This window comes from Pieris brassicae, chromosome 10 (assembly GCF_905147105.1).
Source record: "Pieris brassicae chromosome 10, ilPieBrab1.1, whole genome shotgun sequence".
Classification (NCBI taxonomy): domain Eukaryota; kingdom Metazoa; phylum Arthropoda; class Insecta; order Lepidoptera; family Pieridae; genus Pieris; species Pieris brassicae.
In genome coordinates this window covers 5,513,029-5,540,998 of record NC_059674.1, presented here as the reverse complement: position 1 = coordinate 5,540,998, position 27,970 = coordinate 5,513,029, and the positions used below count along the sequence as shown (strand labels likewise).

Below are 27,970 nucleotides of genomic sequence, written 5' to 3'. Positions count from 1 at the left end.
TTAGAGAGCATGGCTTACTACGATTTCTATTGTCATACAAAAATACCTGCGGGTAGGAGAGGCTTATGATATCTTCTAAAATCTATCTTAAGTTTATTTGCAAACTCAATTCCATAGAAAACCATCAATTCAGTAAAACGGGGAATCGTTTTTATTGTACTGAAATAAAATCATCTTACAATAACAACCAGTTCATGACAATTCAAAATATTTCTCCTCATTGTCGTGGGTTTAATTCTTGGGTACAAAATATTGTTAATTTCTATTTGAACAAATAACATAACTAAATAATATATATATTAATACTAGCGGATCCGACAGACGCTGTCCAGTACATACGTCTTATGTACAAAAAAATCTAATAATGTGAATCATTCTCGACTCCACTTGAACAAATTCCATCAAAATCTGCCCAGTCGTTTAGGAGTTTAATTACAAAGGATGCACAGGAGATTTATATATAAACCAGCTGTTTATTTGCTGTATAGATCAATAACCTAGATACCGACTGTAGCGCTACCTGCCGGGCTGATATTTGAATCTAAACCATCCTGGGCGTCACCCAAATGCGTACAAAAAAGTTCGTTCGAATCAGTCCAGCCGTTTAAGAGGAGTTCGGTAACAAACACAGTAGAATTATATATCATAAATAATAATAATCAATGGTGTTACAACCTTTTTAGATCTGGGGCTCAAATTTCGGTTTTTGTTTGTATGATCATTTATTACTCTAATAGGTCAGGCTGACTGTGCCTGACACACGCCGTCGACTTGTTTGGGTCAAAGGCAAGCCGGTTTCCTCACGATGTTTTCCTTCACCATTCGAGCTAATGTTAAATGCGCACATAGACCGAAAGTCCATTGGTTCGGGGATCGAACTTACGACCTCAGGGATGAGAGTCCTACGCTGAAGCCACTAGGCCAACATTACTTTTATATATATAAGTATATATAGATTCTAAATGATAGAGTTAAAGACCTTGTTTTAAAATTATTTTACCTAAAGAATAGTATTCGTTGGCATAGGCAATATATTACCCGAAAAATAATATTCCGTTTTGCAAAGTACGTCGGAGAAAAAGCGGTAAAATGAAAATGTTTGAAATTTATTGAGGTATTCAAAATATCTGGCAGATTCATGACGAAGGTTTGGCTATATCATTTTTCAAGGTTACGCTTGCCCTGGGCGTGTCGCCTATAATATAACCATAGACCAAAGATAAGTTCCCAGCGCACATAGTTTTTTTTAATACCAGAAAGCTTCCCTGTGTAGTGTAGTTGTAGTCAAATTTAGAGACTACTTTTTTTGTCTTTTTATTCAATTTTTTGCAAGGAAAGGATGGAAGGAAAGCATGCTAAACATTCAAAAGGTAGACAAGATAAGACTCATAAAAGTAAGATGCAAAGCAATTGATGCTCTAAGTCACGCCAAAAAACTGAAGTGGAAGTGGGCGGGTCATGTAGCACGCGTTACAGATCACAGGTGGACGAAGATAGTAACTACATGGAGAGGCCCACTAGGCAAACGGTACAGAGGCAGACCTTACCCTCGATGGGATGATGACATCGAAAAAATCTCGGGACCTCAATGGATGCAAATAGCTCGAGATAGAGAAAGATGGCAAGCCTTGGAGGAGGCCTTTACCGGAGAGTTAACTGTTACAAATATTTAGTAACACAGGTTAACCAGATATTAGTGGATCTGGAAATATTTTAAGGCTTAAAATAAATAAAAAAATATTAATTTTTTTACTTTAACATTTTCTTTTAATAAACCTTTGTAATAATTGTAGTTGTTTTTTTTTTTAATTTGTGCGTCGGTTCAGACGGGTGTAACAATGTAAGTGGGTAGTCCAAAAATAACTATAAACAATAGCGTCATCACGAGTACGATCATAAAACAATGTTACCGGTAATAAATATGTCCTCGGTACTGAAATGCGACTAAATTCTGTTCGCACCAATGTCTCGAACAATTGACGTATCGCATCCAATTTGATTTGTTCGGGTTTGACGCGTCTATCATATGGGATGGCTTATTATTTTTGTCATATATCTATGGTAAAAAATTAAGCGATATTTATTGAACAACATCACAAAATACAAGTATTAACATTGCTTCACAGAATGAGATAAAGAGTTTAAAAAAATGTGTGCGTGTACTAGTACACACGTAAAAAGTGAAACTTCTTTATGACCTTATTTTTCGAAAAATGATCTACTATATGCAACTTTATATAAATTGGTTAAATAAAGTTTAACAAAAGGCTTTTATTAATAGTCATGAATACAAATGATTCAATTATTTCATTTTACCTTATTACTAAGACTATTACAGAATTTCATTAATTGTAATAGGTTTATTACTATCATTGTTATCGTTATTATATACTTTTGTTAATGGATTCGAATCAACCGTGGTAGGGACAAGAAAAAGTGTAACGGAAAAATGTGACGCGTAACTGAAAAATGTGACGGTTTTTTTTTTCCAACGCCGATAAAGAAGTTTCACTTCAATAAAAATAAACCAGCGCTACAACCAGAAGTGTCAGTTTTGGTCTGACAATGATCTGTTTCGTAATCATTTGATTTTTTATAGGCAAAGACGTTTGCTCTAAGGCATGCCAGTTTCCTCACGATGTTCTTTCTCCGTACGAGTTTTAATGCGTACATAAACAGAAAAACCGACCTGGGTTTGAGCCATTGACCTCTGGGATTTATCATGTTCCGTGACCAATGACAACATAATAAAACATGCCATATACCATATACATGCTTCGTTTTTTTTTTAGAAAACAGAGAGCAAACGGGCAGGAGGCTCACCTAATGTTAAGTTATACCGCCGCCTATGTACACTCTCAATGCCAGGAAGGACCCTAAGTCAAATTGGTTCGAATACTTCTTCTAAATACTTCAGGGGGCAGCTGGTTCCACGTGGTTTAAGAATAATATAAAATAGTTAGAAGATATTAATATATAATGACCAGTACCTGCCAACAGTAATTTGAGGCAGCATTGTGAGTAATATTACCCCTGTACGGCCCAAAACGAACGTTCTTTGGTAGTGTTAACGTAGTAAATACTCCCAGTCCGGCATCTATAAGGCAAATGATGGCGAGTTAGTATGCGCAGAGGTTTTTAGGTAGCTTACGAAAGTATACGAATTTTTTTCGCTATGTACATTCTTGCCTAGCTACGTACTGTGGTACTATTTTTTAAGCGACTTAAAATAACCAGAAATATTAACTTGATCTTTTTTTTCAAACAGGGCCGTTAGTTTGTCCCACCCAATGTCCTTTCTTCTCCACAGATTTTTAAAGATTAGATGTTTTCTTCTTATACTAAATACACTTCGTGAATTACATTACAATACCCTTTAATTCTCTGAGCAATACAAATCAATAGAAATGAGAAATATTGTTACCTAATATATAATAATAATAATATAACACGCAAATTTTGTGTTGTTTTCAAGCCTCAGATTTATGTATCTATTTCATCATCATTTGTTAATCGAATAGGCAAGTAGGTGATCAGCCTTCTGTGCCTGACACACGCAGTCTACTTTTTTGGGTCTACGGCAAGCCGGTTTCGTCACGATATTTTACTTCAGCGTTCGAGCGAAAGTAAAATGCGCACATAGACAGAAAGTCCATTGGTCCGGGGATCGAACTTACGACCTCAGGGATGAGAGTCGTACGCTGAAGCCACTAGGCCAACACTGCTCTACAGTGTTGTGTTACTATTACTTATGTCTTATAATGGGAAAGTTACGTGATTAATGTTGCAAATCCATAGCCTACTGTCAAAGATCATTTAAGAACACTCTTAAAGATACATAAATATTAAATAATACCACTAAAAGAGTAAACCTACAGCATTTGGATCCTAAATCTATATGCTGTTTGCATACAAAAAAAGCTAGGGCGGCGGAGAATAATAAACGATCTCAAATGTAATAATCATTCTTCCAACTTCGATTTTGTTCCCTTTGGAGTAGAGACTCTTGGGTCATGGGTTCAATTGCACATACGCTAATTAAAGATTGAAGTTGACGCCTAGTAAATAGTACGTGGGTAACACTAAAAATGTTTAGAACTGGCTAGTTAGAAACATTGCTAATGAAAACTTTTTGAATTTCAATTTTAGAACTCTTTGGCAACCTAATGTAGTATATTGCATTCATTTGTCATTTGTTTTTGTGAATTGGCAGCAAATCTAAAACCCTTGTTACACGTGAAAATTAACCTAACGCGAGAAAATTTTCGGTCAATAATTTATTATGACTTTCGTTGTGGGCTTACTCAACAACAAAGCTAGGATAGGCTGCGATTAGCATTTCTTAATGAAGCCCCATCTCGTGCCACTATTTACAATTGGTTTAACGAGTTTAAGAGTGGACGTAGCAATCTCACTGATGATCCGCGTAAGGAACGTCCTTAAACAGCGACTTGTAAAGATAACGACAGTGCTGTGCGACGCATGATAGAGGAAGATAAGAGTGACCTATCAGCAGATACGGGCAAGCCTAGGCATTGGTATGAGTTAAGTTCAAAAAAATATTACACTAACATTTAGGCGTGAGGAAGCTTTCTACCAGATAGTTTCCCCATACTTTAACCAACGACGACTATTGAATATTTGACTAGGGCAGGTGTCAAGATAATGAGTCATCCGCCATACAGTCCTGACCTGGCGCCCTGTCACTTTCATACCCAAGAACTAAAGATAAAATTCGAAGTATTAGCTTGACGGGCCCTGAAGATGCGGTGAAAGCGTACGAAAATGCCATAGAAGAGACCCCTAAGGAAGAATGGGCCCACTGCTTTTCTCAGCAGTTCCATCGAATGCGACGATGTGTAGAGAGGAACGGAGATTACATCGAATAACAATAAAAGTATTGCCAACTTTCTACCTTAAACCGTTTTTCATTTTTTAAACATATTCAGTGTTACCTAGGTACCGGTGACGCCAGAACTAGGTCAACTAGCTTTTACAAAAAAATCTTTTAAGGGTTTGACTAGGTTTTTTTTGTTCCGGTTTATTTTTGTCTTAATAAATGTGTATAACATGTATTTTTGCACTACTTGCCTATCTTATGTAATTTAATACATTTTATTTTCTCGTTAGTAGTGGTTGCCTGGAAGAGATCGCTCGTAAGCGATAAGGCAGCCAGTTTCCCTCCTTTTGATTTAATTATGTTCAATTTTTTTTGTATTGTAGTGTAACGTAGTGTAAACAAATAAATATAATTATAAAAAAGTATTATATCAACTATTTTTGAACTTACCAGGGATGGTTGAAGGTGCTAAGTGTAAAAAGACATCAGGAATTGTAAGCGCAGCGCGAGGAACGAATGATGGGAAGTTGGTTTTAGCCGGAACCTGTAGAAAAGAAAAGCACGAAATATTCCACATTGCTGGTACATATATCTGCTTAGGGAGCGTTCAAGTATTACGTAACGAATTTGGAGGGGGGGGGGGTCCTCTTGTAAAACCTTACTATGCGGGGCGGGGATTGAATTACTCGTCATTGTTAAAATTATTTTCCACTTTCCAGTACTTTACACCACATAATGGTAAGTTTTAGGTAAAAAGAGTCGGTGGGTGATCACGAAACGTTTTACTATTGCATACAGAAAACGTTACGGCGCGATTCATGGGGGGAGGCGCATTTCAAAATCTCCAAAAATTGCGTGACGTAATACTTGAATGCTCCCTTATAAGGAAACCAGTTTAAAGAGCAGAAGAACTCGTGTACATGTATGGAGAGTTGATTCAGATCTTCAGAAATGACTTTGAAAATTATTGTGTCCATAGTCACGTTATTCAACTTTCGCAAAGAAGCTACATAGCTACATAATAAATCATTAACAGCTGCAGTCTGGGCGTTTGGCAAAACCGGAGTTGACTCATCTTCGTCTTCATCATTATTACACGTTTTGTGTGTTATGCACATTCTCAATAAGATCTTCATTTGATTGAATTTCGTACGGTGCTACATTGTCATCAATGGAAGCATAACCAGGAAAACCCTGCACTACCTCGGGTTCTTCTTCTTTCAACACGAAGTGAGGGTTCGGGAGTTTTAAGCGGGATGACGAATCGTATTAAGCGTTAAGAAATGTATGAAAATATGTCTCAAGTTGCAGGGACTGGCGTAAAGTGGCGTATTATGCGTGAAATCGTATTAAGCGTGATCGTCTTAAACGGGTTCTACTGTAGATGCTTGAGAGGTTTAGAGAAAAGTTGCTTAAAATGCCTGCTACAAGGATAAATAAAAATGGGTAAAAATGGGCATGGTCACTAGTTTTTAAACTTGTAGGGGAAGGATGATGTGCCTCCAATCGTAAGGGAGGATCTTTTAACAACAGTTCCCAATGATGTTGAGTTTTTGTGTTGTTTAATGATTGTTGAAATCTGAAGACTAGGACCTGACACCAAGAAATTGTCAATCATTTCAAAAAAGCAGCAAATTGAAAATAAATATTATATAAATCTCAACCAAAAGGCACTTATAACTGTTATTATAAGGACTTAACATATAAACGGTATTTTTACATTATTACGCAATACGAAAAGGCTAACACTAGCGGACCGAACAAATGTTGTCCTGTACATACGTCTAATATACAAAAACAATCTAATAATATAAATCAAACTCGACTCCACTTAAACACACAAAAATTTCATCATAATCTGTTTAGCCGAAGATATACTATATCATATAAGACATATACTAGCTGTTTATTTGCTGTATAGATAAATAATTTAGATATTTCTCTATATAACGACTTCTTGATAACATAAGCATAATTCGAAGGTATGAAGATAATTTATAACAAAAGTGACGTAACGTAACGTAACATGGCGTGGACGTATTCCAATAAAAAACAAATGTAACGCACCGTCGTTTCATATGACGACGTCTCGAAATCAGACATCATATTTTACACGCCTACATTTGTTTAGCTTTTTAATAAGCCGAAAAGTTGATGTTCATAGAACGCTTTTAAACAACCTAACATTAAATTACGTTTGCAACTCACCTTATTATCAGGTACGACAAGCAATGGTCCGTGAATAGAACAGTATTCAAACACATAGTCACGGCAATCCGAACAATCTAGAACAAAAATTTACACGTGAACCTAGCCCATCTTTTGAATGTCTCTAAAAAATCGCTAATTATCTGATAGAGCTAATTATTTTAAACGTAACTTTGCATAATTAATAATCATATTAATTTAATAATTATCTTTTCATCAATTATTGGAGCAACAAATAATTAAAATTGCGTTATTTTGCTTACATAAACAAAACATTATAAATCAATAAAATATGAAATGCCCTCTATAGTTCAGTTTCTAACAAATCAATAGAATAGATATTACTTACAAATATACTCATCGATGTTTGGTTCCTCGATTTCATAATAGCTTAATCTTGCTTTTTTTCGCAAGTTGAATTGACTCATTTCTGTAAAATAATTGTAAAAGCGTTAGAAAACGTCTGGTTTTATATGGTTAGTTTAAAATTATAATTTCTATATTGATAAAAGTTTATTCAATACAACCTTCTCACCCGTTCTTTTAAGGGTTCAAGATTTTTGATGATGTTTTAAAACCCAACTTTATCATAACCCGCTCCCGCTTAAACAATATTAGATTGAAGATTCTAAATTCAAATTTCTACATCAAATAATGCTAATAGACTCTAGATGATCATAATGCTACCACCTTTCCCCGCCAATTTATTGTTTTAATTAGATTTTAAAACCCAAGTCTATCATTACCCGCTCCCGCATGAACAATATTAGATTGAATATTCTATATTCCAATTTCTAGATAATAAAATACTAATAGACTATAGATGATCATAATGCTATCATCTTTTCCCGCCAAATTACTATATCTCTGTAAAACAATAAAACAGGGGTAAACTTCATGATATACATTAGACTTGGGAGTTGGGACAGATAAACTATTCCTTACATGACTGCATACAGCCATACGTATTTTCATCTGTGGTACACGACATACATTTCTGACATTTAAGTTTTGACAGTTGTCACCAGATCCGCCGGTCAACGAATTCCGTATTTCCGAGAAATAAAATTTCAAACGAGATTGTGCTAGGTGGAGCTGTAACTTAGATGTTTTGTTATACATTACATTTTATTTAAAATTTATAATTTAAATAGATTTTTCCATCAGTAATATGAAGTTATCGCCAATATCTAAGTAAAACACCACAGCAACAGGTAATTAAACTATGGTAAAGTTGTTGATATAGCTAAAATTAAAATTCTAAGCATGTGTGACGTCAAACTTTAATGTTTTTATGTGTGCGTGCACGGTAGAATTCTGAGAATTGTGTCTCGGCAATGGAATGAATTTTACATCGCTCGATACAGGTAAATTTCTCGAGGTGATTGCCTTCCCCGGGCAAGCTGTGCTTTGGTTACCTATTATTTCCCTTTTACAAATATAGCGCGCTAATATAACTTTTTATAGTTGAGTGTTTATCTTAGGAGGTAAGTACGCAGTTAACGTTTGTATTTAATCAGCATTTTTTACACCATTAACGTGATCAATTGTATTTGCATTCTATTCACAAGGCTGAACTTTTAAATAATTGAAGCCCAATTTACATGATTCATAACTTTACAGCCTATGCTTTTTATGTCATGGTTTCTTTGGGCAAGCTTTTTATTTAGGGTTTTTACCTACCCTCTTAGTAGATCTCCACAATCAAGCATCCTACAATCTTACAAATTGAATTTTTTTGGATGTGACTTTTCTTGCTTTTTTAAACCTTTATCCTTTAGAAACAATTAATATGCAGGTTATAAATACACACACACATAAACAAGATGTATTAATTTATATCAATATGTATTTATATTTTTTTCTATTATACAAATATTTATGAAGAATTAGAAATGATTTAATTTTAAAAAAATGACTTACCTTAATGATAATTTCGTTAACATAGTTCACATACATAAATGTAAATGTTGATATTATTTGAATCAATAATATTTTCCTGGTTTTGAATTTTTATACTGATAAAATATTGTGTCTATATTTGTTTTATCAATAAAGTTAATATGTGATTATAGCCAAAATAAAATTCAAGCCATAGTAATATAAAGTTTTAGTTAGTAATAAAGAGACTATTTTTAAGTAAGAATTTTAGGTAAATTTGTTTTTCGAGAAGTGGTGTACAAGTGGGTAGGAGCCTATCTGGGTACCTGCTATAAACTTCATAATATCTACATATTAATTAATATCACATACCTACAAATTATAAATATCTATATATATTTTAACAGTGATGAGTTAAGTAAATAAAGGGTTAATTAAGTAATCTAGCGTTGGAAAAACAATAGTTTTTTTGTAAATTGTATAAAACAGAACAAACAAAATGTTTGTTTTTTGGTAATTTCAAACAGTTTCAACTTATAATGGCTTATTTTGGCTTTATTTAAAATAAGTTCAACTTATAATGTTTCATTTCTAAACTAGATCTTTTCAAGTTTGCCATAGTAAATTAAATACATATTTACAAAAGATAAACATATATGTAACAGGCCTCTAATCATTACCCTGAACCCGGAAATTATGTAGAAAGACAGGCATTAGGCCTGTCTTTCTAATATTTCATTTTATTATTTATTATGCACAATACATAACATCATAAAATGTGACTACTTATTTTAATCATTCCAATGCTGCTTTCTTTATCGTCTTTACTCTAAAAATTTTAGTAACCTATGTAGTCTATTCTAAACTTTTTGTATAGTCAGTTTTCCGATTGTATTATTTCCTAGAATAAGTTCATTGTTTGAAAATCACAGAGTGTTAGGTTTATGACACTTGAGTTCATAGTTATTCTTACTTATTTATTGCTATATAACAAAAATATACTAGTTTCATTGTGTCACTTTGACATTCTCATAACAACCCATCAGTAATCAAAAAGTACCCACACATCATTTTTTTATATGCTTTAATTCAACACTCGACTTTCATTATTCATATTATTCATTGGTCCAGGCATGAAAATATTTCAATTTATGTAATCAAGTAGTCCTGCATTGTTTCAGAAAGTGCTAGTAATCCAGAACTGGGCATCAGTGGACAAATATGTAAGTACTGTAAATGATAATTCAGTGTATGTGGAACAGATTTGATTTATTCAAACTATCGTCCTTGAAATTAATATTATGAGAATATTTCAATTTGGTAGCCAGATTATTGACTTATTACGAAAAAACAGTTAGAACACTAATAATTTATTACTACCTTCAAAGAGTCTTTGTAGTAAAATTATTAAATATTTAGGTAAGTACGAATGTAATTACGAATATAATAACAAAAGTACTTTTTTTACAGAGCCAAGATGTCACTGTGGGCGAGAGCTCAACAGCTGCCTCCAGAGAGCCTTCAAAAGGTACCTTTTTATAAATCTACAAGTTTGACATTTTTGTTGGGATTAATAAAAATTAGATAACGTTAAAATAACTTGCTATTTCCTATATCATCAAGATATACATACCTTGAATATTTAGGAGGGTTATATTAGGATACAACTGATTTATTTATGACGATCAAGAACACAAATGTTGTGAATATTAATGTTGTATAATATTGTCTTGGATCATATTTTGTTGCAGTCATAATTTTAGGTTTCAAATTTGTTGGATCACATATTCTCTCTTTTATTTAGTAATTTCTTAAGTGGGCGAGTTAGGCCAATATATAAATTAGGGAATACGGAAAAATTAACACTCAAGTCAATTCAAGTGCTTGTTTGTTAACCTTCAGTTATATTGTTCCTTATTAGATGTTCTCTTCTAATATTGACAAGTAACATAATTATTTAGCTATGCAAATCATTATTTAGGACTTCCAATGTTTAATCTTTTTAGTAATGTCTTTACACACTAACTTTTTATAGAAATCAGACACTTTAGTTTATTGTTTAAATTTTATAAGATTTTAGTCTATATTAGAATTGTGTACACCACTGTTAAATATAATTTTTAGGTCCGAGCCATCTATGGAGATCATTTTCCTATTGAAGTTCGCCATTGTCTGGCAACATGGATAGAAAGTCGCATTTGGTAAGTCTATAGTAAATGCTAAGCAATGTTAAAATATCTCAATTTTTTATTGTTATTTAGGAGTTAAATGGCAGCATGATTATAACATAAAACAATTTGCTTAGAGATTCTTTGTTTTACTGAAAATAACTTCTCTCAGAAACTCATCCAATGAATCTATTATGACTTATTGTATCTCTTCGTAGGGGGTTCCCAAAAGACACATCTTATAAAACTAGAAAGAGGACAGCATACCCTTACTTGGTCATAAAATTTAACCCATTCAGGTACCCTACAGTCGACCCGTTATTCAACATTTTTCTGCCAATCCTCTCCACCAACTTTCTTGAGCTCGTCAGCCCACCGTGCAAGAGGGCGACCACGCTTTCTTTTTCCTTGTGGCCCTTTCCACTCTATTATCCTCTTTGTCCATCTGTCATTGTTCATTTGAGCGGTATAACCCGCCCATTTCCACTTAAGTTTTTTGCAATGGGATAGTACATCAATAACCTTCGTTTTGTTTCTAATTTGTGTACTTTTGATCTTGTCCTTCAGTTTTAAATTTATTTAGTACACTGCGTTTCATTGCTCGTTGACAAGTTGTTATTTTTCTATTTGTGTTCGAGTAAATATCCATGATTGGCTACCGTAAGAAATACATGGCAATATACACGTGTCTAAGACTTTCTTTTTTAAGTATATTGGTATCTCTGCCTTCAGTACCTCTTTGTATCCCCAGAATTTGTTCCATGACATCCTAGTTCTCCTATCAACTTCATCATGATGCCGTGAATTTTTAAAAGATATTTCCTTACCCAAGTAGATATATTTCTGCACGTATTCTAAGGGGTATCCATTTTTTTTGACCGGATCTCGTAGGTGATTTGTCATTATTTTTGTTTAATTCTAATCCTATTGCTCGACTAACAGAACATAGTTCGTTTATCATTTCCTCTATTTGTAGTGATGTTTCTGAGAATAAAACGATGTCATCAGCAAATCTTAAGTTGTTTAAGAAATTACCGTCAATAATTATACCTTTTTGTGTCCAATTAAGCTTTTGCATTATGCTTTGAAGTACTGTTATAAATATGGTAGGAGAAAGTGGGTCACCTTGTCTAAACCCCTCTTTTAATGGCTATTTTAGGTCCCCTTTTTTCTAGTTTGACTCGGCTTACACTTTTTGAGTATATATCCTTAACTAGTTGAATCACCCCTGATGGTACCTTACATTCGTGGAGGGCATTCCACATACTGCTGTGTGATATGGAATCTAAAGCTTTTGCGTAATCTATAAATGCCAGATATAGTGGTCTCTTTTTTTCTTTATACTTCTCAATAATTTGATCCACAACATAAATATGATCAATTGTTGAAAATCCTCGTCTGAAACCAGCTTGTTCTGTGGGCTGAAAATCCTGTATATTTGTGGAGATTCTGCTCTCTATGCATGAAGCAAATAATTTGTAGAGATTCGGTTGTAAGCTTATCGGTCTATAGTTACCGATGTCTGTAGGATCACCTTTTTTATATAAAAGGATTATATCTGACTCTGCCCATGCATTAGGTATAGCTTTTACCTCAAGTATTTTTTTAAAGAGTGATGTTATAATTGGTGTTACTAAAAAAATTCCTTGGATTATGGCTTCGTTGGGTATTCCATCCCGACCACAAGTCTTTTCTTTTTTTAGCTTGTCTATCTTTCTTAGGATTTCAAGGGTAGGGTTTCACATTTTTTTAACTATTTCTGGTGAAGTAGGTAAACTGTGAAAATGTTCATAAGGTGCACTTGTATTTCTTTCCTCATATAGTTTTTGGAAGTACTTTGTAGCAATCTCAATTATCTTGTTTCTAGAATACTCTTTTTTGTCAATTTGGTTTCCTTTCAGGCTTGGTATCCAGGTTTCAAAAGTATTCAGTTCCTTAATGCCTTTCTTAACGCTACCTTTTTTATGTAATTGATTTTCCAGTGTCTTTAGTTTATGTGCCTCATATTCCCTTTTTATATTTTTGTGTACAGATTTATAAAGAAGGCTAAGCTCTTCCTTTTTACCTCGTAACAAAGGTTTTTTATGTTGCAATTCACTCCTTCTTTTTAAAATATTACTTGTTTTATCTGAGATAATACGTCGTCGTTGAGTTTTTATGATTTTTGCTGAATTGAGGCTTTTTAAAATTATTTGTTTTAATTTTTCATAACTACTTTGCCCAACAAAATAACTTTACCTTTATTAATAGTATTTTTAAAAAAGATATTAAAAAAAAATGGACATGGCTTTCCCCCAAAAAGACTAAGACCCAGATAGACTACATACTGTCATATAGAAAAAATAAATTTACTAATATTGAAGTGATATGTAATCTTAAATTTCCAAGTTATCACAACTTAATTAGAAGCACTTTCACATTTGAAAAAATAAATCTGCGCAGGGCTGAGTACAGTGCAAATAAAACTTTTGTATCCAGAATATGTAATAAAAGGTTTTTCTCAAAAGCTTAGAATCTAATCTACAATACACCAGTTTCAAAATTTGGGATGACATTGACACATCTTATGAATACTTACCTAAATAATGATACTAAATTCATATCTTGTTTCAAGTTTCTCATCCACAAGACTTAAAATCTTTATCGAAGTTCACATGTGCAACAACTAAAAAAGATTCTACCTTCATTTAGTTTAATAAACAATAAAATGATTAAACATCTAATGACAAACAACTTAACCAATTTCTTAGGCCTAGTCTAAACAGTGCTCATAGTAGTATATTATGTATAAGGGATACCAAAATGAATACTGTATCTCAACGTTTTGTTGCCTATTGTATGTTTACAACATTTAGAATGTTAGTACCAAAACTTATGTTTTTGAGTAAAATAAAATTATTAATTTATTTTATTTATATGCTATTGAGACTATTTAAGGCATTTAGCTTATTTCTTAAGTGTATTTAATAATTAAAATCTATTAAGCTTTTTAAGATGTATTTATAGATCACTTACTTTTTTTGAAGTAAGTAATAAACTTGACAAAGGTTACCAAGTAATAGTTTATCATATAAATACTTCTATCTATATGAATTTGTCTTAAGTTTAATTGCCAATAAAAAAACAAATATTTCCATTGGCATTAAAAGTTGATACATACAATTATATGGCATGAAACAGACCCATGATGAATGCATCCTTGGATGTAACAAATTTTAATTTCTTTAGGACCCCGGAACCAGAGGAGCAGCAAAGGTTCTTTGTTGAGGAGCTAGTTCAAGAGATTCACACCAATGCTGAGCTGATGTTGTCTCCTGAGATGTTTGTTACCAAGATGAAGTTGCTTGAAGCGGCTAAGATCTTCAGAATGCAGTATGGGTAAGATAATATTATATATTTTCTAATAAATACTTTTTTCTTAAATATTTTCTTTTAATGGGTAGCATTATCTGAAATACAAGAAGTCTTTATATATAAGTTTAATTTTTTATTAAGTTTTATCGAAGTCATCACTTGGGATTTTAGTTCAATATTTTGTAAGTTATTTATCGAATTGAAACAAGAATTTCTTATTTTGGTTTCTATGTATAAAAAACTGGTCGAGACAAATTGATCACATGGGGTTTGAAAAGACAAACTGTACTGTAGTATCTTGACCCCTTGGTTGGTTGTGCATTATGTAACAATTAACTTCAAAAGAAGTAATTTGATTGAATTTTTTTTTATTATACACAATGTTCTTCTAGAAGACATCTCTTGTTAACGATAACATGTTGCCATTATTAACATTGTGTAATGAATAAATGTATTAATATGTTTTTTTTAATACTCCAGGCATGCCCCTCACGAGCTGTACACGTACATGCGCCGTTGTCTCGCAATGGAAGTGGAGGTGATACAGGCCGCGATGGGCCCGTATGCTGCTCAGCCGCAGACTGAAAGGAAATATAGTGAGGTAAATATTCAGATTTTGCTGATCAAATAGCGCTTAATTGTATGGTGGAAGTAGTTGACAGGACACACAAGACCTTAGGTCATGTTTTGGTGACAAATCCCTCTTTGATTTTCTTATTTGGTGACAAATCCCTCTTTGATTTTCTTATTTGGTGACAAATCCCTCTTTGATTTTCTTATTTGGTGATTATAAAAGTAATTATTTACATTTTTACACATGTTACCCTAGTCTATGCTTGAAAATATAATGTTAAATTAATACGTTTATTTTTGAGAGCTTTGCTGACAAGAGGTGGGGGGGGGGGGGATAAATTGCAGTAAATCTGCTGACATAATACTTGAACAGCCCCTAAAATATTTTTTTAGGGATGACAACTTTTTCAAACTCTTCAGCACCTTTATTAATTTAATGTATTATTAAAAGTCCTGGTTTATTAATTCATAATTATATTTCAGCTGATTACGGGCTTACAAAATGTCCGTCAGAAAGTGAATATGGCAAGTGAGGAAATACGGAGCTTGCAAGCCAACATTGAATCATTCTCGCTCCAGTACCACGAGTGTCTCAAGAATAAAGGTAATGCCGTGCTGCTGTAGATTAAGTAATTAAATATATAAATAAATGCTAGGGTCGTGCGTTTGGACCCTACGCTAGACTATTGAGTCTAAAGAGTGGCGGAAAGTTTCTTGCCAGGTCTTCTTTCCTGACGTTCAAAAGTGTACTTGTTTACCTATATGAATAAAGTTATTTTGAGTTTGAAACAATGGACACAAGACAAAAGCCAGCTACAGAAAGTATATTTTAAAAAATAGCTATGCATAATATGTTCTTCTATTTGTAAAACTAAATGTGTGAAAAATCATTTTCACAAACTTGCTTGTGCCAGTGCTTAAATACTTTATTTACGTCATAAGAATTTTTTCTGCAAATTATATAAAAATTCAGTCTTCTACAAGTAGTTACAAAGAATCCAGTACATATAATCATAATGGTTAAAGGAGCTTTTGTCCTTACAAACATTGTTTCGCAGGGATCAACACTCGGGCCACGTATGTGTACCTTTTGTGTCGGTAATTTTTTTACGAACTGAATTATATTGATAACGTCGTAAGTTAATATCCCTAAAGGAAGTTAGTTATTCTAAGTACTTGGTATAGTTAAATAGTTCTTTATAAAAAAGTTCCGAATGATAATGTAATATTTTGTTCCAGGACATATAAATTACTTGCAACAATCGGGTCCTATGACGAACGAACGCCGAGAGCTAGAAGCCTGCCTTCGTGTGCAGATTGAGGAAATGGAACGAAAACTTAATGCTCTGGTGAGAAATTGTTCTATATGAGAGAAGTCTAGACTTTGCACGTATTACTCATGTTTTACTCGAAATGTAAATTGTCAAAACGTATAGGATTATGTTTTGACTCTGAATCCAAACTTATTATAAATTTATTTATATTTGACATACCGGGGTCATATAGTAGTATGTCAAAAATAAATTTCTATTTCGTTTCTGATTAACACTACCACGAGTTTTGATTTTGGCTTCCAACTTATGACTTTCGAACCTTAACAAGGCGTTTGAGACGTTATTACATTTGACCCGTCTCCAAATCTTACCCTATATTCAAATCCTATATAACCTAAGTATATTCTATATCGTATATCAAGCCTCGTCTTGTGCGCTATCAGACAAAAATGATTTGACAGCTCTTGTTGACTAGATATAAGTTTGGTTGATGTTCTAAAAAGTTACAAATAAAAGTTTTGGTCTGAATTTATGAAAACAGAATTTTTATAATAACTATGAATGTTTTTTGGATTCCAGGTCGCACAGATCAACCAGTCGCAAATGGAGCTGGTTGACCATATGAAGGAAAACATCGCTAATTTGAGACAACTCCAGAGCCAAGTTCTCGATGAAGAGCTTATTAAGTAAGTTCCTTTTTATTTGTACAAAATTGAGACTTGGATATTATTTGGAGTATATTTAATTTTAAGGCATTAATAGATTCTTTATCCAGTCATGAGTTTTAAGTTATTGAAGTGAAACTTTTAATTTAAATGATCGTCACAGTTTTCCGTTACGCGCCATCTTTTACTTTTCCCTACCACGGTTGATTCGAAGAGATTCGAAGCCATTTATAACAACAACATATAATGATAACAATGATAGTAATAATTCTATTACAATTAATGAAATTCTGTAATAATCTTAGTAGTAATAAGGTGAAATGAAATAATTGTATTATTTGTATTCATGTCTATGATAATAAAAGCCTTTTTTTAACTTTATGTAACCAATATCTGTAAAGTTGCCAAGGTAATAGATTTTTCGAAATATAAGGTCATAAAGAAGTTTCACTTCTTACGTGTGTTCCCTAGTACACGCACACATTTTTATATACGTTTTTTAATTTCACTGTCACTAAAATTAACCCCAAACTCGACAATTTGCCAAAAGCTTATTGCACTTTAGTAATATATAGAGAGCGCTATTAATACACGCACAATTTTTTTTTAAAATCTGAAGCATTAGTATACTTAAAAATGTAAGAAATTAAAAACAAAAATAAAAAAACCCAGCATGAGGTTCTTGCGTTTCTCCCTGTGTGCTGATCGCGATTTAGAATAGGCGGTAGAGTTGACAATACATAGTGACCACGTGATTCAACGAAATAAATTAATTTTGATTTTTATCATGGCAAAAACGGTGCTGTTGCATGCTAGCTTTACCTCACGTGTGTGTTGTTTATGGTATTACTATCCCATAGCTATGGCTAAATAATGATACCAGATTTATTGACGTCACCGGGCGTTTGGTATTTTATATATTTTTATTTATAACTCCATTAATAGGCAAAATTTGTTTCGACGTACGTTGTCTATGGAATACCAGACAATCAATACTAATACATGGAAGAATGATTTATATATTTGTATCAAACTCAAAAACTACTGGATCAATTTGAATATTCTTTCAGAAATGCATTCTATACCTGAGCAACATTATCGGTTTTAAAAGCATAAAAAGTATAAAAATCCCATACATTATTGAATATTTAAATTCTATGGTTTTCAGATGGAAACGTGAGCAACAGTTAAGCGGAAATGGCGTTCCAATGCAATCTAACCTCAACACGATACAAGAATGGTGCGAACTCCTTGCCGACTTAATATGGAGTACTAGACAGCAAGTGAATAACGTTGCAAGAATCAATAGCAAGACGATCGTCGAGCTGCGGCAGCCGCATTTGGTGGAAATGCTCGACGAGATGAGTAAACAGGTAATAGTCGGTTGCCATGGCGACCGGAATGTTGCTATATCAACCGCAGAACGATACCGGTGAAATGTATAAAACTAAAATAGAAATGTTTTTGTTAAATGTTTTTCCCATCGTAGTTTATTGATTGAGGTTAAAATTTATTAGTTTAAACGAATAATTCATCTTGATTTAAACGGTAACCGTTTTAAGGTTAATTAATTCTAAAACCGACCCTTTTATATAAATACCAGTGTGTTTGACACTCGTCGACTTTAAGTGTCTAAGGTGTCCTTACGATTTTTTTCTTCATTGCTGGTACTAGGGTTATATGTACTTTCTCCATTGGTGCTCAAGTTCCTACGACCTCAGAGATGAGTAACAGGCTGAAACAGGATCAACTGCTCTATAAAAAGAACGATAATGGCGCTAAAACCTTTTTAGGTCCGGGCCTCAGATTTCCGTATCTGTTTCTTGATCATTTGTTAATCTAATAGGTCAGGATCAGCCTTCTGTGCCTGACGCACGCCGTCTACATTTTAGGTCTAAGTCAAGCCGGTTTCCTCACGATGTATTCCTTCACCTTTCGAGGGAATGTTAAAGACACTGTTCCCTGCTCAATATTATATTTCATAATAACTTCTAGTCAAATTAAATTATATATTTTCAGGTGACAAGTTTGTTATCTACGCTGGTGACTTCCACGTTCGTAATTGAGAAACAACCACCACAAGTTATGAAAACTAATACACGGTGAGTGAAGCTTTTTAAATATATTGAAAAAAACGTGACTATATACATATACATTTATTATCTTAATCAAGGGCGTGGAACGAGAAGAACTCTGCGACTTTTTAATAGACACGTAAATTATAACTAAGATGTGAACAGGTACAGGTACAAATCCGTATGACGACGCCATGCTACCAATAAATCCTGATTTTTGGGACACGCAGATCTCCAGAAAGCGTAACAGGGGGGGACCTCGATCCCCTACTCGCTAGACAGATAAGTAAAGGTCCGTATAGGGCTTACCATCATCCAGGAGCAGACGCTTCACAAATAAAGGGTGTTAAGTTTATTAAACAAATAATGTTTTGGGTTAAGGCCCAAAAATCACTTAGGGAGCGTTCAAGTATTACGTAACGAATTTGGGGGGGGGGGGTCCTCTTGTAAAACAGGAATTAGAAACAGAAAAATCTCCAAAAATTGCGTGACGTGATATTTGAACGCTTCCGCTCGCACTCGCCTCGAACGCTAAGGCAGACACTGAAATATGTCCGTACAGCATTAAATCGTTTTGAGACTTATTGATTGACATTTTGATTGTTGGTTACAGTTTTACGGCAACCGTTCGCCTGTTGGTGGGCGGTCAACTCAATGTACACATGACTCCGCCACGAGTTACCGTGAGTAATGTATTCTCTTATTAGTCAATAAGTTTTGTTTAATTATTAAAAACAACTTTACATTTCTATACTTAAACTGTTGTGGTCACGATTACAGAAAAAGAAAATCCATAAAAATCTGCCTTTTTATTAAAGAAAAAAAAAGAAATATAGGATTGACTTTTGAGCTTAGAAATATATTTTACGATTAATTTCTATTAATTTTACATAAACTGAATCTTTACATATTTCTAATACCAAGTAGAAAAATTCTAAATGTGACGAATACCTAGAATTCTGTGTGGTATCTGGTGAAATCTAGTTCAAGTTTCAGGTATCTTAGATTCTGTAAATCTAGATCTAGAACTTCATATTTTTTGGATTTTATTTATAAAACAATTTATGTTCATGTAATATTAGTTTTGTTCTTAACTATTCGACAAAATCTTTTAAAGTACTTCTTTTGTCTTTTAAATTGAGTTTACTCTGTGATAAAAAGGCATATATAATGTTAATTTTACATTATGTTTATAGAAATATAAACATAATGTTAAATGAACTCGTAAACGAACCCATATCCCCATATAACAGTTTTTAATTAATTCTCTTAAATAATTAAGTACGACGATGAATACACCACCAATTTTGTCGTTATATCTGGACGTCCATACAGTTACATATTCTGAGTAGCATTTTGTTTTGAACCATTATTTTAACTCCCGAAACGTACACGCTTACTTAACCAATATCTATAAACGAAAGTTAAAGCTCTTCATTTGCTGACCATGTGTAATTGAATACAAAAGATAAAGCGGTCTCTGGAGACCAACTCCAGTCGCAATATCTGCTTGGTGTTAACAAGAAATTGTCACAAAAGATCCCCCCCCCCTTTAACCACATTAAATTCAAGCTACTTGTGTTATGTAATACATGAAATCCTCTGCAGGTGGTGATAATATCCGAGCAACAAGCTCAATTGTTATTGAAGAGTGATTCCCAAAGTGGACGCGGGAAGCAGCCCGTGGAGTGTGGAGACATCCTCAATAACAGCGGGTGTATGGAGTACCAGCCTACCAGCCGGCAGCTTAGCGTCAGTTTCAGGTATACACAAGGTTTCTCTTTAATGTGGTTTTAGTTAGCCTTAATACCGTGACACGAAAGAATAATTTCACTGTATTATCGTCACTATAATTTGAATTTGATTTACACTTCGGTCTAAGTAACACGTGGTTGGTTATGCTAACACCAAAAATTAAAAAGTAGAAATAATTGAATTTCACGGTATTTCGTTTACTACAAAATAAATTCAATTTATACTTTAGCCTAAACAACACGTATTGAATATTGAATTGTAACTTATATGACACGTTTGTCGGTTTACCATAGCAGTGCCATCTATTGATTACTCACTCAATCCAGTCGAAAAGTATCGACATCTGTTAGATCAAGATCTCAAGATAGATAAAGATCTAAGCTTTCTCTCTATCTCTTAAGTTGGACCAGACTGCTCACGGTGTGCCATTTTAATTTAAAATCTGTTAAGTAGTTTAGGAGTCCATCGCGGACCAACAACGTAACAGGAGATTTATATATATTAAGATTAATTACGACTTAGGCAAATACCTTTTTGTTTGTACTCTGGTGGAATTCACAAGAGTTGCTATCATCAGAGTAGATAATGTTAAATATAATATTGAGGCCGTGGCTTATGGCCTCAGTGTGTGACTCTCATCTGTTTGATAGACTGTGCACCAATGGACTTTCTATGTCCGCATTTAACACGCTCATTCGGTGAAGTTACAACTTGAGGAAACCGACTTACTTACTAACAACTACTTTGTGTCACAAGATTTTGTATGAAATGAAAATTATCTGCGATCAAGTCCCATATTTATAAGATCATTTCAATTGTGTCAGTAATTATTATCGGGATGCATCGATACGCCTTTTTAATATAATAGGATTCAATTCAATCGGTATCAAGGAAATATCCTTGATACCGATACCAACGCTTAAAATAAAATAAAATATATCAAGTTTGTTTAAAGGTTATGATTTTTATTATATATTTGGTATCGAAAACATACTACGCGCGAAATGGAATACGCGGGTGAGAGAGACAACAAACTGAATAAAACGCGGGGTTTTCCCGGGCATAGATAGTCCGTGCCTCATTTGCAACGAACTATTTTTTTTTGTCGCCCATAGTCTTTCGATCATACCGCCTAGTCTTTCGTAGAACGAACTAGATTAAACAAGAAGCGCGCTTACATTTTTTTTAATTTGAAAAGTATCGAGGTATATAAAATATCACCGATATATCAGTATCGGATCCCTAGTAATAATGGTAAAGAATAATTATATGGAAATAAATAAATTAGTAATGTCATAAGGGTAAGATTCATAGAAGGATTTTGTCATGGGAACCAGTTATATAACAGTAGCCATGCATTTATGTTCAGTATTTTGGCAATACATATTATTATCTTTCTCTCGTCATAAAAAAAGTATTACAAATATTTCATTAGATTTTATATAAAGATTCAGAAACGAGATGAAAGATTAAGTTTCGTTTCTGAATATATTGTCTCGTGTCAGTTGTATAACAAAAAAAATAATCTTCAATCTTTCAGGAACATGCAGTTACGCAAAATTAAGCGAGCGGAGAAGAAGGGAACAGAGAGTGTGATGGATGAGAAGCTTACTCTTCTATTTCAGTCTGAGTTCAACGTCGGGGGAGGGGAACTTGTCTTCCAGGTTAATATTTTATTAGATATGTGTGTTTTAGTAGTCTGTCCGTCCATGGATTTGAGATCGCTTCTGTGGTGTTCCTTTTTGTATGTTATATTCGCGTTATATACACCATGTCCACGTTAAAAATGTATAATTTGTTAATAAAACAATAAATGTAATATTATTATTCATAAAGATTACTAATAACGCAGAATATTATCAAAACAGAGAGGAAAATGTAACGAAAATATGATTACAAAAAATTACTATCAAACAAATATACTAATAAGAAATTATTGAAGTGAAACTTCTTTATCGGCGTTCCGAAAAATTTACGACTAATAAATTTAAAAGAAAATCGATTACGCGTCACATTTCTCCGTTACGCGCCATGTTAAGAGATTCAAAAATATATAATAACGATAACAATGATAGTAATAATTCTATTACCATTAATGCAATTCTGTAATAATCTTTAGTAGTAATAAGGTAAAATGAAATAATTGTATTATTTGTATTCATGTCTATAATAATAAAAGCCTTTTGTTAAACTTTATCTAATTTAACTTTATTTAACCAATTTCTGTAAAGTTGCATAGTAGATAATTTTTCTAAAAATAAGGACAAAGAAGTTTCACTTCTTACGTGTGTATTAGTCTAACACGCACACATTTTTTTGATATATTTATTACTTAAAGCAAGGTAAGGTCACACAAGGTGGAGATTCATCTAAGACGAGAAGATGTCCTCATTGTATCTACTTTCCTCCCGAAAACGCCTAATTGGTACAACTTAAAAAGCTGATTATTTTCAGGTGTGGACACTATCTCTTCCAGTAGTGGTGATAGTCCACGGCAATCAGGAGCCCCACGGCTGGGCCACAGTCACATGGGACAATGCTTTTAGCCCCCCAGGCAGGGTCCCCTTCGCTGTTCCCGATAAGGTAATAATATCTTGTAATGATAACAAAATCAAAAAATAGTTTGGCGTTATATCTTGTACATCATATCATATCTTTATATAAAAAAAAAATCTAAATCAAATTATTGTTTTCTACGCATGATCTCATCCAAGGTTCAACACCTCTTCCAGGCACTTTCATTAGTTTTGACATTTTTAACCACTCCCTTTATTGCTTTAACTTAAAGACTATAAACACGTTTTCAGGTGACTTGGTGTCAGTTGGCTGAAACTCTACGCATCAAATTTTGTTCAGCAACTGGTGGGGATCTGTCCGAGGATAATCTGAGGTTCCTGGCCGAGAAGATTTTTAGGTTTGAAACTAGTTTTCTATTTAGTAATAGCTTTTACACATTGAAAGAAAACACTTTTTTACCGGATTGAACCTATGTATTACTATAAACTTATAATTATTTTACATTTTTTTTCCGACGTTTCGCATGCTTTACAGCTATATGTATTATTATAAGTTTATAATAATAGATAGGTTCAATCTGGTAAAAAAGTGTTTTCTTTCAATAGTTTTCTATTTAATAAATAATTAATTGCGGTTAAATAATATTGTTTTCATAATTTCCTTCATTATAGGCAAGCCTGTGTCTTCTGTGTCTGATACACGCTGACTTATACATGGAAAATGGTTTGACAGCTCCTGAAACTAGTTTAAAGTGAAATCATTTAATTCAAATATGCCTATTAAAATGGCAGTTTTAAAAGTCAAAATTACAAGTTATAGTTATATATTTTAAAAAAATGACTAGTTTAGATTTTTATTTTTATTGCCTTTTTACTCTAAAATCATGGTCAATCACAATTTTTGGTCTATTTTTAAAGTTATACTTCTATTGGCGCGTTAGGGAAAATGGACATTTTTAGGATGCGCGTACGCACCTAGTCAACATTTTAGCTTTTTCTATTGTTAGTGTTGCTTTTTTTCATACGTATAAAATTTGGAAAAGATCTTCTTCTTTGTCTTGTTACGCCAAAGAACTATAACTTCTAACGGGTACATAAGTAACCCCCCTCCCCCTTTATGCTTAAAGAGAAATGTACTAGATGTATTTACCATATTAATATATTGCAAAAAAAAAGTTTTACCAAAATCAATACCAGACTATACAATATGTTTAGTATAATCTCCAGGACAAGTCTCCCCATGAACACCATGGAGCTGAACGCCATGACAGTCAGCTGGACCCAGTTCTGCAAAGACGCCCTACCGGAACGGAATTTCACCTTCTGGGAGTGGTTTTACATGGTCGTCAAGGTCACGAGGGACTATCTGAGGACGCTCTGGTGTGATCGGTGAGTATTCATTCACTAATTCGTTCATTCATTCTGTCAATAAATCTAATCAGACATTTAAAAAAGACAATTTTACTTATAATTCTGTCTCGTTGTTTATCGAATTAGGAGCCGAACGAATATTTAATTAATCAATGGCGCTACAACCTTTTTAGGTCTGGGCCTCAAAATTCTGTATCTGTAACATAATCATTTGTTAATCGAATAGGCAAGTAGGCCTTCTGTGCCCGACGCACGCCGTCGACTTTTTGGGTCTAAGGCAAGCCGGTTTCCTAACGATGTTTTCCTTCACCGTTCGAGCGAATGTTAAATGCGCACATAGAAAGTCCATTGGGGTACAGCTGGGATCAAACCTACGACCTCAGTGATGAGAGTCGCACGCTGAAGCCACTAGGCCAACACTGCTGATACCTATATACATATTTAAAAACCAATGCCAAAACCTTTTAGCTGTGGGCCTCAGATTTCTGTATCTGTTTCGTGATCATTTGTCTTTTCTAATTGGCAAGTACAAAACGCATTATATTGGTATTAATGTATATTTTATTAACATTTTCAGTTTGATAATGGGTTTCATCCAAAAGAAGCAAGCAGAGGAAATGTTAGCCAAATGTCCTCCTGGGACATTCCTTCTTCGCTTCTCGGATTCTGAACTCGGTGGAATCACTATCGCCTGGGTTGGAGGTGAGATTTTTAAACTGTCTTATGACTGTGGATGTATTCCGCCTGTGTCCAATAACTAACTGTCATAGTTAAATTTTATATAATTTAATTTTCAATGGGCTATTTAACAAGATTTTGCAAACGATTTCAGATTATTTATTAGTGACTAAAGAACTAGAATATAATAGGTTCGGGAAAAAGCGGCTTGCGTTGCATTTTTACCTTTTTTGTAACAAAATTTGAAAATGTATCGAAGTTCTTCATTAGATTCACTTATCTTACCAGTACGAAAAATAAATAAAAATCACACAATTTCCTAATTTGAATTTGGAATTATCTTCTTTTAAATTTAAACTTTTAATGATACCAAAATCAGCCAGATACAAATAGTATAGCCAAAAATTTTTTATTACCAGTTCATACATACTATAATGCGAAAAGACTTTTCCCCCAACCTGATTTAATAAATTACTATAGCTATTAAAACCCGATTAAATAAAAGACATTGTTAGGATTAGACAAGCGAAGACATTATTTACAAGCATGCTACGTCATCGTCGATTCGGCTAAACTGTGTGTGTTTTGTGTCACGTGACTTACGTATATGTGTACGTGTTTAATATGTACAAGTAATTTTACTACATTATACTACTACATAATTATACTACCTTTTAAACACATTACTTTCAATACGATTTTTTATATTAAACCCTAAAGGTATACATATACAATTATAACGACATACATAAATGACTATTGCTCAAAAATATATTAATATAATGATTAGTAGAAATCAAATCGGTAATTAAAGAGTTCTCCGTCCAGATGGCAACGAAGTGTTCAGCCTCCAGCCGTTCACATCCCGTGACCTGATGCTGCGGTCCCTGGCCGACCGAATCCTGGATCTGTCCCAGCTGCAGTTCCTTTACCCCAACGTGGCCAAGAATGATGTCTTCTCCAAGTATTATACTAAGCCTGGTGAGTTAGAACTAGAATAAAAAAGGCCGTTTTCCAGCTTTACATGAGGTATGATAAAATATTGGACGTGGTCGGTGGAGCATATTGTGTCTATTTATCTATGATTTGACAGATCTTATCTAATATATAGGTTTTTTTAATGATTTTTATTTTGTTGTTGCTAGTTAAATTTTTCCCCTGCTATATAGCTAGAGCTAGTGTTGGCTTCAGTGTACGACTCTCACCCCCTGAGGTCGTAGGTTCGATACCCGGCTGTGCACCAATGGACTTTTTTTATTGAGATTTAACATTCGCTCGTACGGTGAAGGAGAACATCGTGTAGAAACCGGCTTGCCTAAGACATTTTTTCATTTTGTTAAACGTTACGATGCGTTAACGGGGCGGGGATTTAATTACGCGTTACTTTACACCACATAATGGTGACTTTTAGGTTTAAGAGTCACTGGAATTGGTCACGAAACGTTTTACTATTGGAAACAGAAACGTTACGGCGCGTTTCATGGGGGGGGGGGGGGGGGTCAAGAATCTTCAAAAATTGCGTGACGTAATTACGTAAACGCTCCCTTTGACAGACTGATAAAATTATTGATGAGTCATATGTGGTGCCTTATGTTATAGAAAATGACGTCCTAAAGAACGGCTACGTGAAGCCTGTGTTGGTGACGACGTTGCCCCCTTACATGTCCCCCTCTCCGGCCTACGCGCATTCACCAGACTCGCACCGCAACACGCCGTCCGTGCACAACAGGTACGATATTTTTAACTAATATTTTTATTCGCTATGGACCTATTCATAAATCAATCCAATAATATTATTTCGCTAGCTGAAAATAAAAGGTTTTAATTTGATATAATGATTTATTTCGACGTTATCATAAGGAAACTAGAGATCGTAAATAGTATTGTCTTTGGTTAGCTTTTACACATTGAAAGAAAACAATTTTTTTATCGGATTACCGGTCACCGTGACAACGCACGCTGTAAAGCACGTGAAACGTCGGAAAATTTAAAATTATGTAAAATATTTATAAGTTTATAATAATACAAATAGCTTTAATCCGGTTAAAAAATTGTTTTCTTTCAAATAGTATTGTCTTTTGTTAACATAGCTTTTACACATTTAAAGAAAACCCTTTTTTACCGGATTGAAGCTATGTATTATTATAAACTTGTAATTGTTTTACATAATTTTAACGTCGACGTTTCGCGTGCTTTACAGCGTACGTGGTCACGGTGTTTATAATACATAGCTTCAATCCGGTAAAAAAGTATTTTCTTTATGATCGTAAATGTTTTATTTTTAATTAACGCGAGTTTCGGTGGCGGTTGTATGTTTAGAGATATGTTCAATGGAAGCACTTTGTTTGAAACTGGGTAACAACTGGCTTTGTTTAAAACATGAGCTTATAACTAAGATAACATTGGGGGTAGTAACAAAAAACTAACTTGCATTATTGAAGAGTTCGTAAATCTAGTAACATTTATGTTAGAATGAGTGTGGTAAAAACTAAAGGGCTCATTTTGGCCTCAAGTATTCGACGATTGTTTTATATATATATATATATACACCTTGTGAAAGCTAGGTAAAATAATTCGCAAAATGAATAATTTTATTTATTAAATCATGCCGT

General features: G+C 33.7%; 2 protein-coding genes across 8 annotated transcripts in view; one reads left to right on the top strand and one right to left on the bottom strand.

Moving 5' to 3' along the window:
* Window positions 1-32: 32 nt before the first annotated feature.
* LOC123715074 (histone-lysine N-methyltransferase PRDM7-like) lies at window positions 33-7,476 on the bottom strand. The gene is made up of 6 exons (XM_045669892.1): window positions 7,398-7,476; window positions 7,049-7,125; window positions 5,291-5,384; window positions 2,991-3,097; window positions 1,911-2,056; window positions 33-159 (listed from the first exon to the last, which is right to left on the bottom strand). The coding sequence occupies exons 1-6, from the start codon at window positions 7,474-7,476 to the stop codon at window positions 33-35; spliced, it is 630 nt and encodes a 209-aa protein (XP_045525848.1).
* A 618-nt stretch (window positions 7,477-8,094) lies between these two features.
* Window positions 8,095-27,970, top strand: part of LOC123715650 (signal transducer and activator of transcription 5B) — a 28,943-nt gene continuing 9,067 nt past the window's right edge. For 3 of the 7 annotated variants that reach the window (XM_045670855.1, XM_045670857.1, XM_045670859.1), the window contains exons 1-20: window positions 8,095-8,262; window positions 10,111-10,152; window positions 10,400-10,457; window positions 11,054-11,130; window positions 14,326-14,475; window positions 14,932-15,052; window positions 15,508-15,628; window positions 16,264-16,373; window positions 16,878-16,984; window positions 18,132-18,336; window positions 18,983-19,065; window positions 19,652-19,721; window positions 20,647-20,801; window positions 22,334-22,457; window positions 23,248-23,376; window positions 23,601-23,707; window positions 24,537-24,698; window positions 25,258-25,382; window positions 26,187-26,339; window positions 26,958-27,087. In XM_045670855.1, the coding sequence (XP_045526811.1) occupies window positions 10,407-10,457; window positions 11,054-11,130; window positions 14,326-14,475; window positions 14,932-15,052; window positions 15,508-15,628; window positions 16,264-16,373; window positions 16,878-16,984; window positions 18,132-18,336; window positions 18,983-19,065; window positions 19,652-19,721; window positions 20,647-20,801; window positions 22,334-22,457; window positions 23,248-23,376; window positions 23,601-23,707; window positions 24,537-24,698; window positions 25,258-25,382; window positions 26,187-26,339; window positions 26,958-27,087 (2,180 nt within the window). In that variant the 5' untranslated portion in view covers window positions 8,095-8,262; window positions 10,111-10,152; window positions 10,400-10,406. Of the gene's footprint in view, window positions 8,263-8,332; window positions 8,416-10,110; window positions 10,153-10,399; window positions 10,458-11,053; window positions 11,131-14,325; window positions 14,476-14,931; window positions 15,053-15,507; window positions 15,629-16,263; window positions 16,374-16,877; window positions 16,985-18,131; window positions 18,337-18,982; window positions 19,066-19,651; window positions 19,722-20,646; window positions 20,802-22,333; window positions 22,458-23,247; window positions 23,377-23,600; window positions 23,708-24,524; window positions 24,699-25,257; window positions 25,383-26,186; window positions 26,340-26,957; window positions 27,088-27,970 lie in introns of those variants that run through there. The other 4 variants (XM_045670853.1, XM_045670856.1, XM_045670858.1 and 1 more) reach the window with 2 other exon arrangements.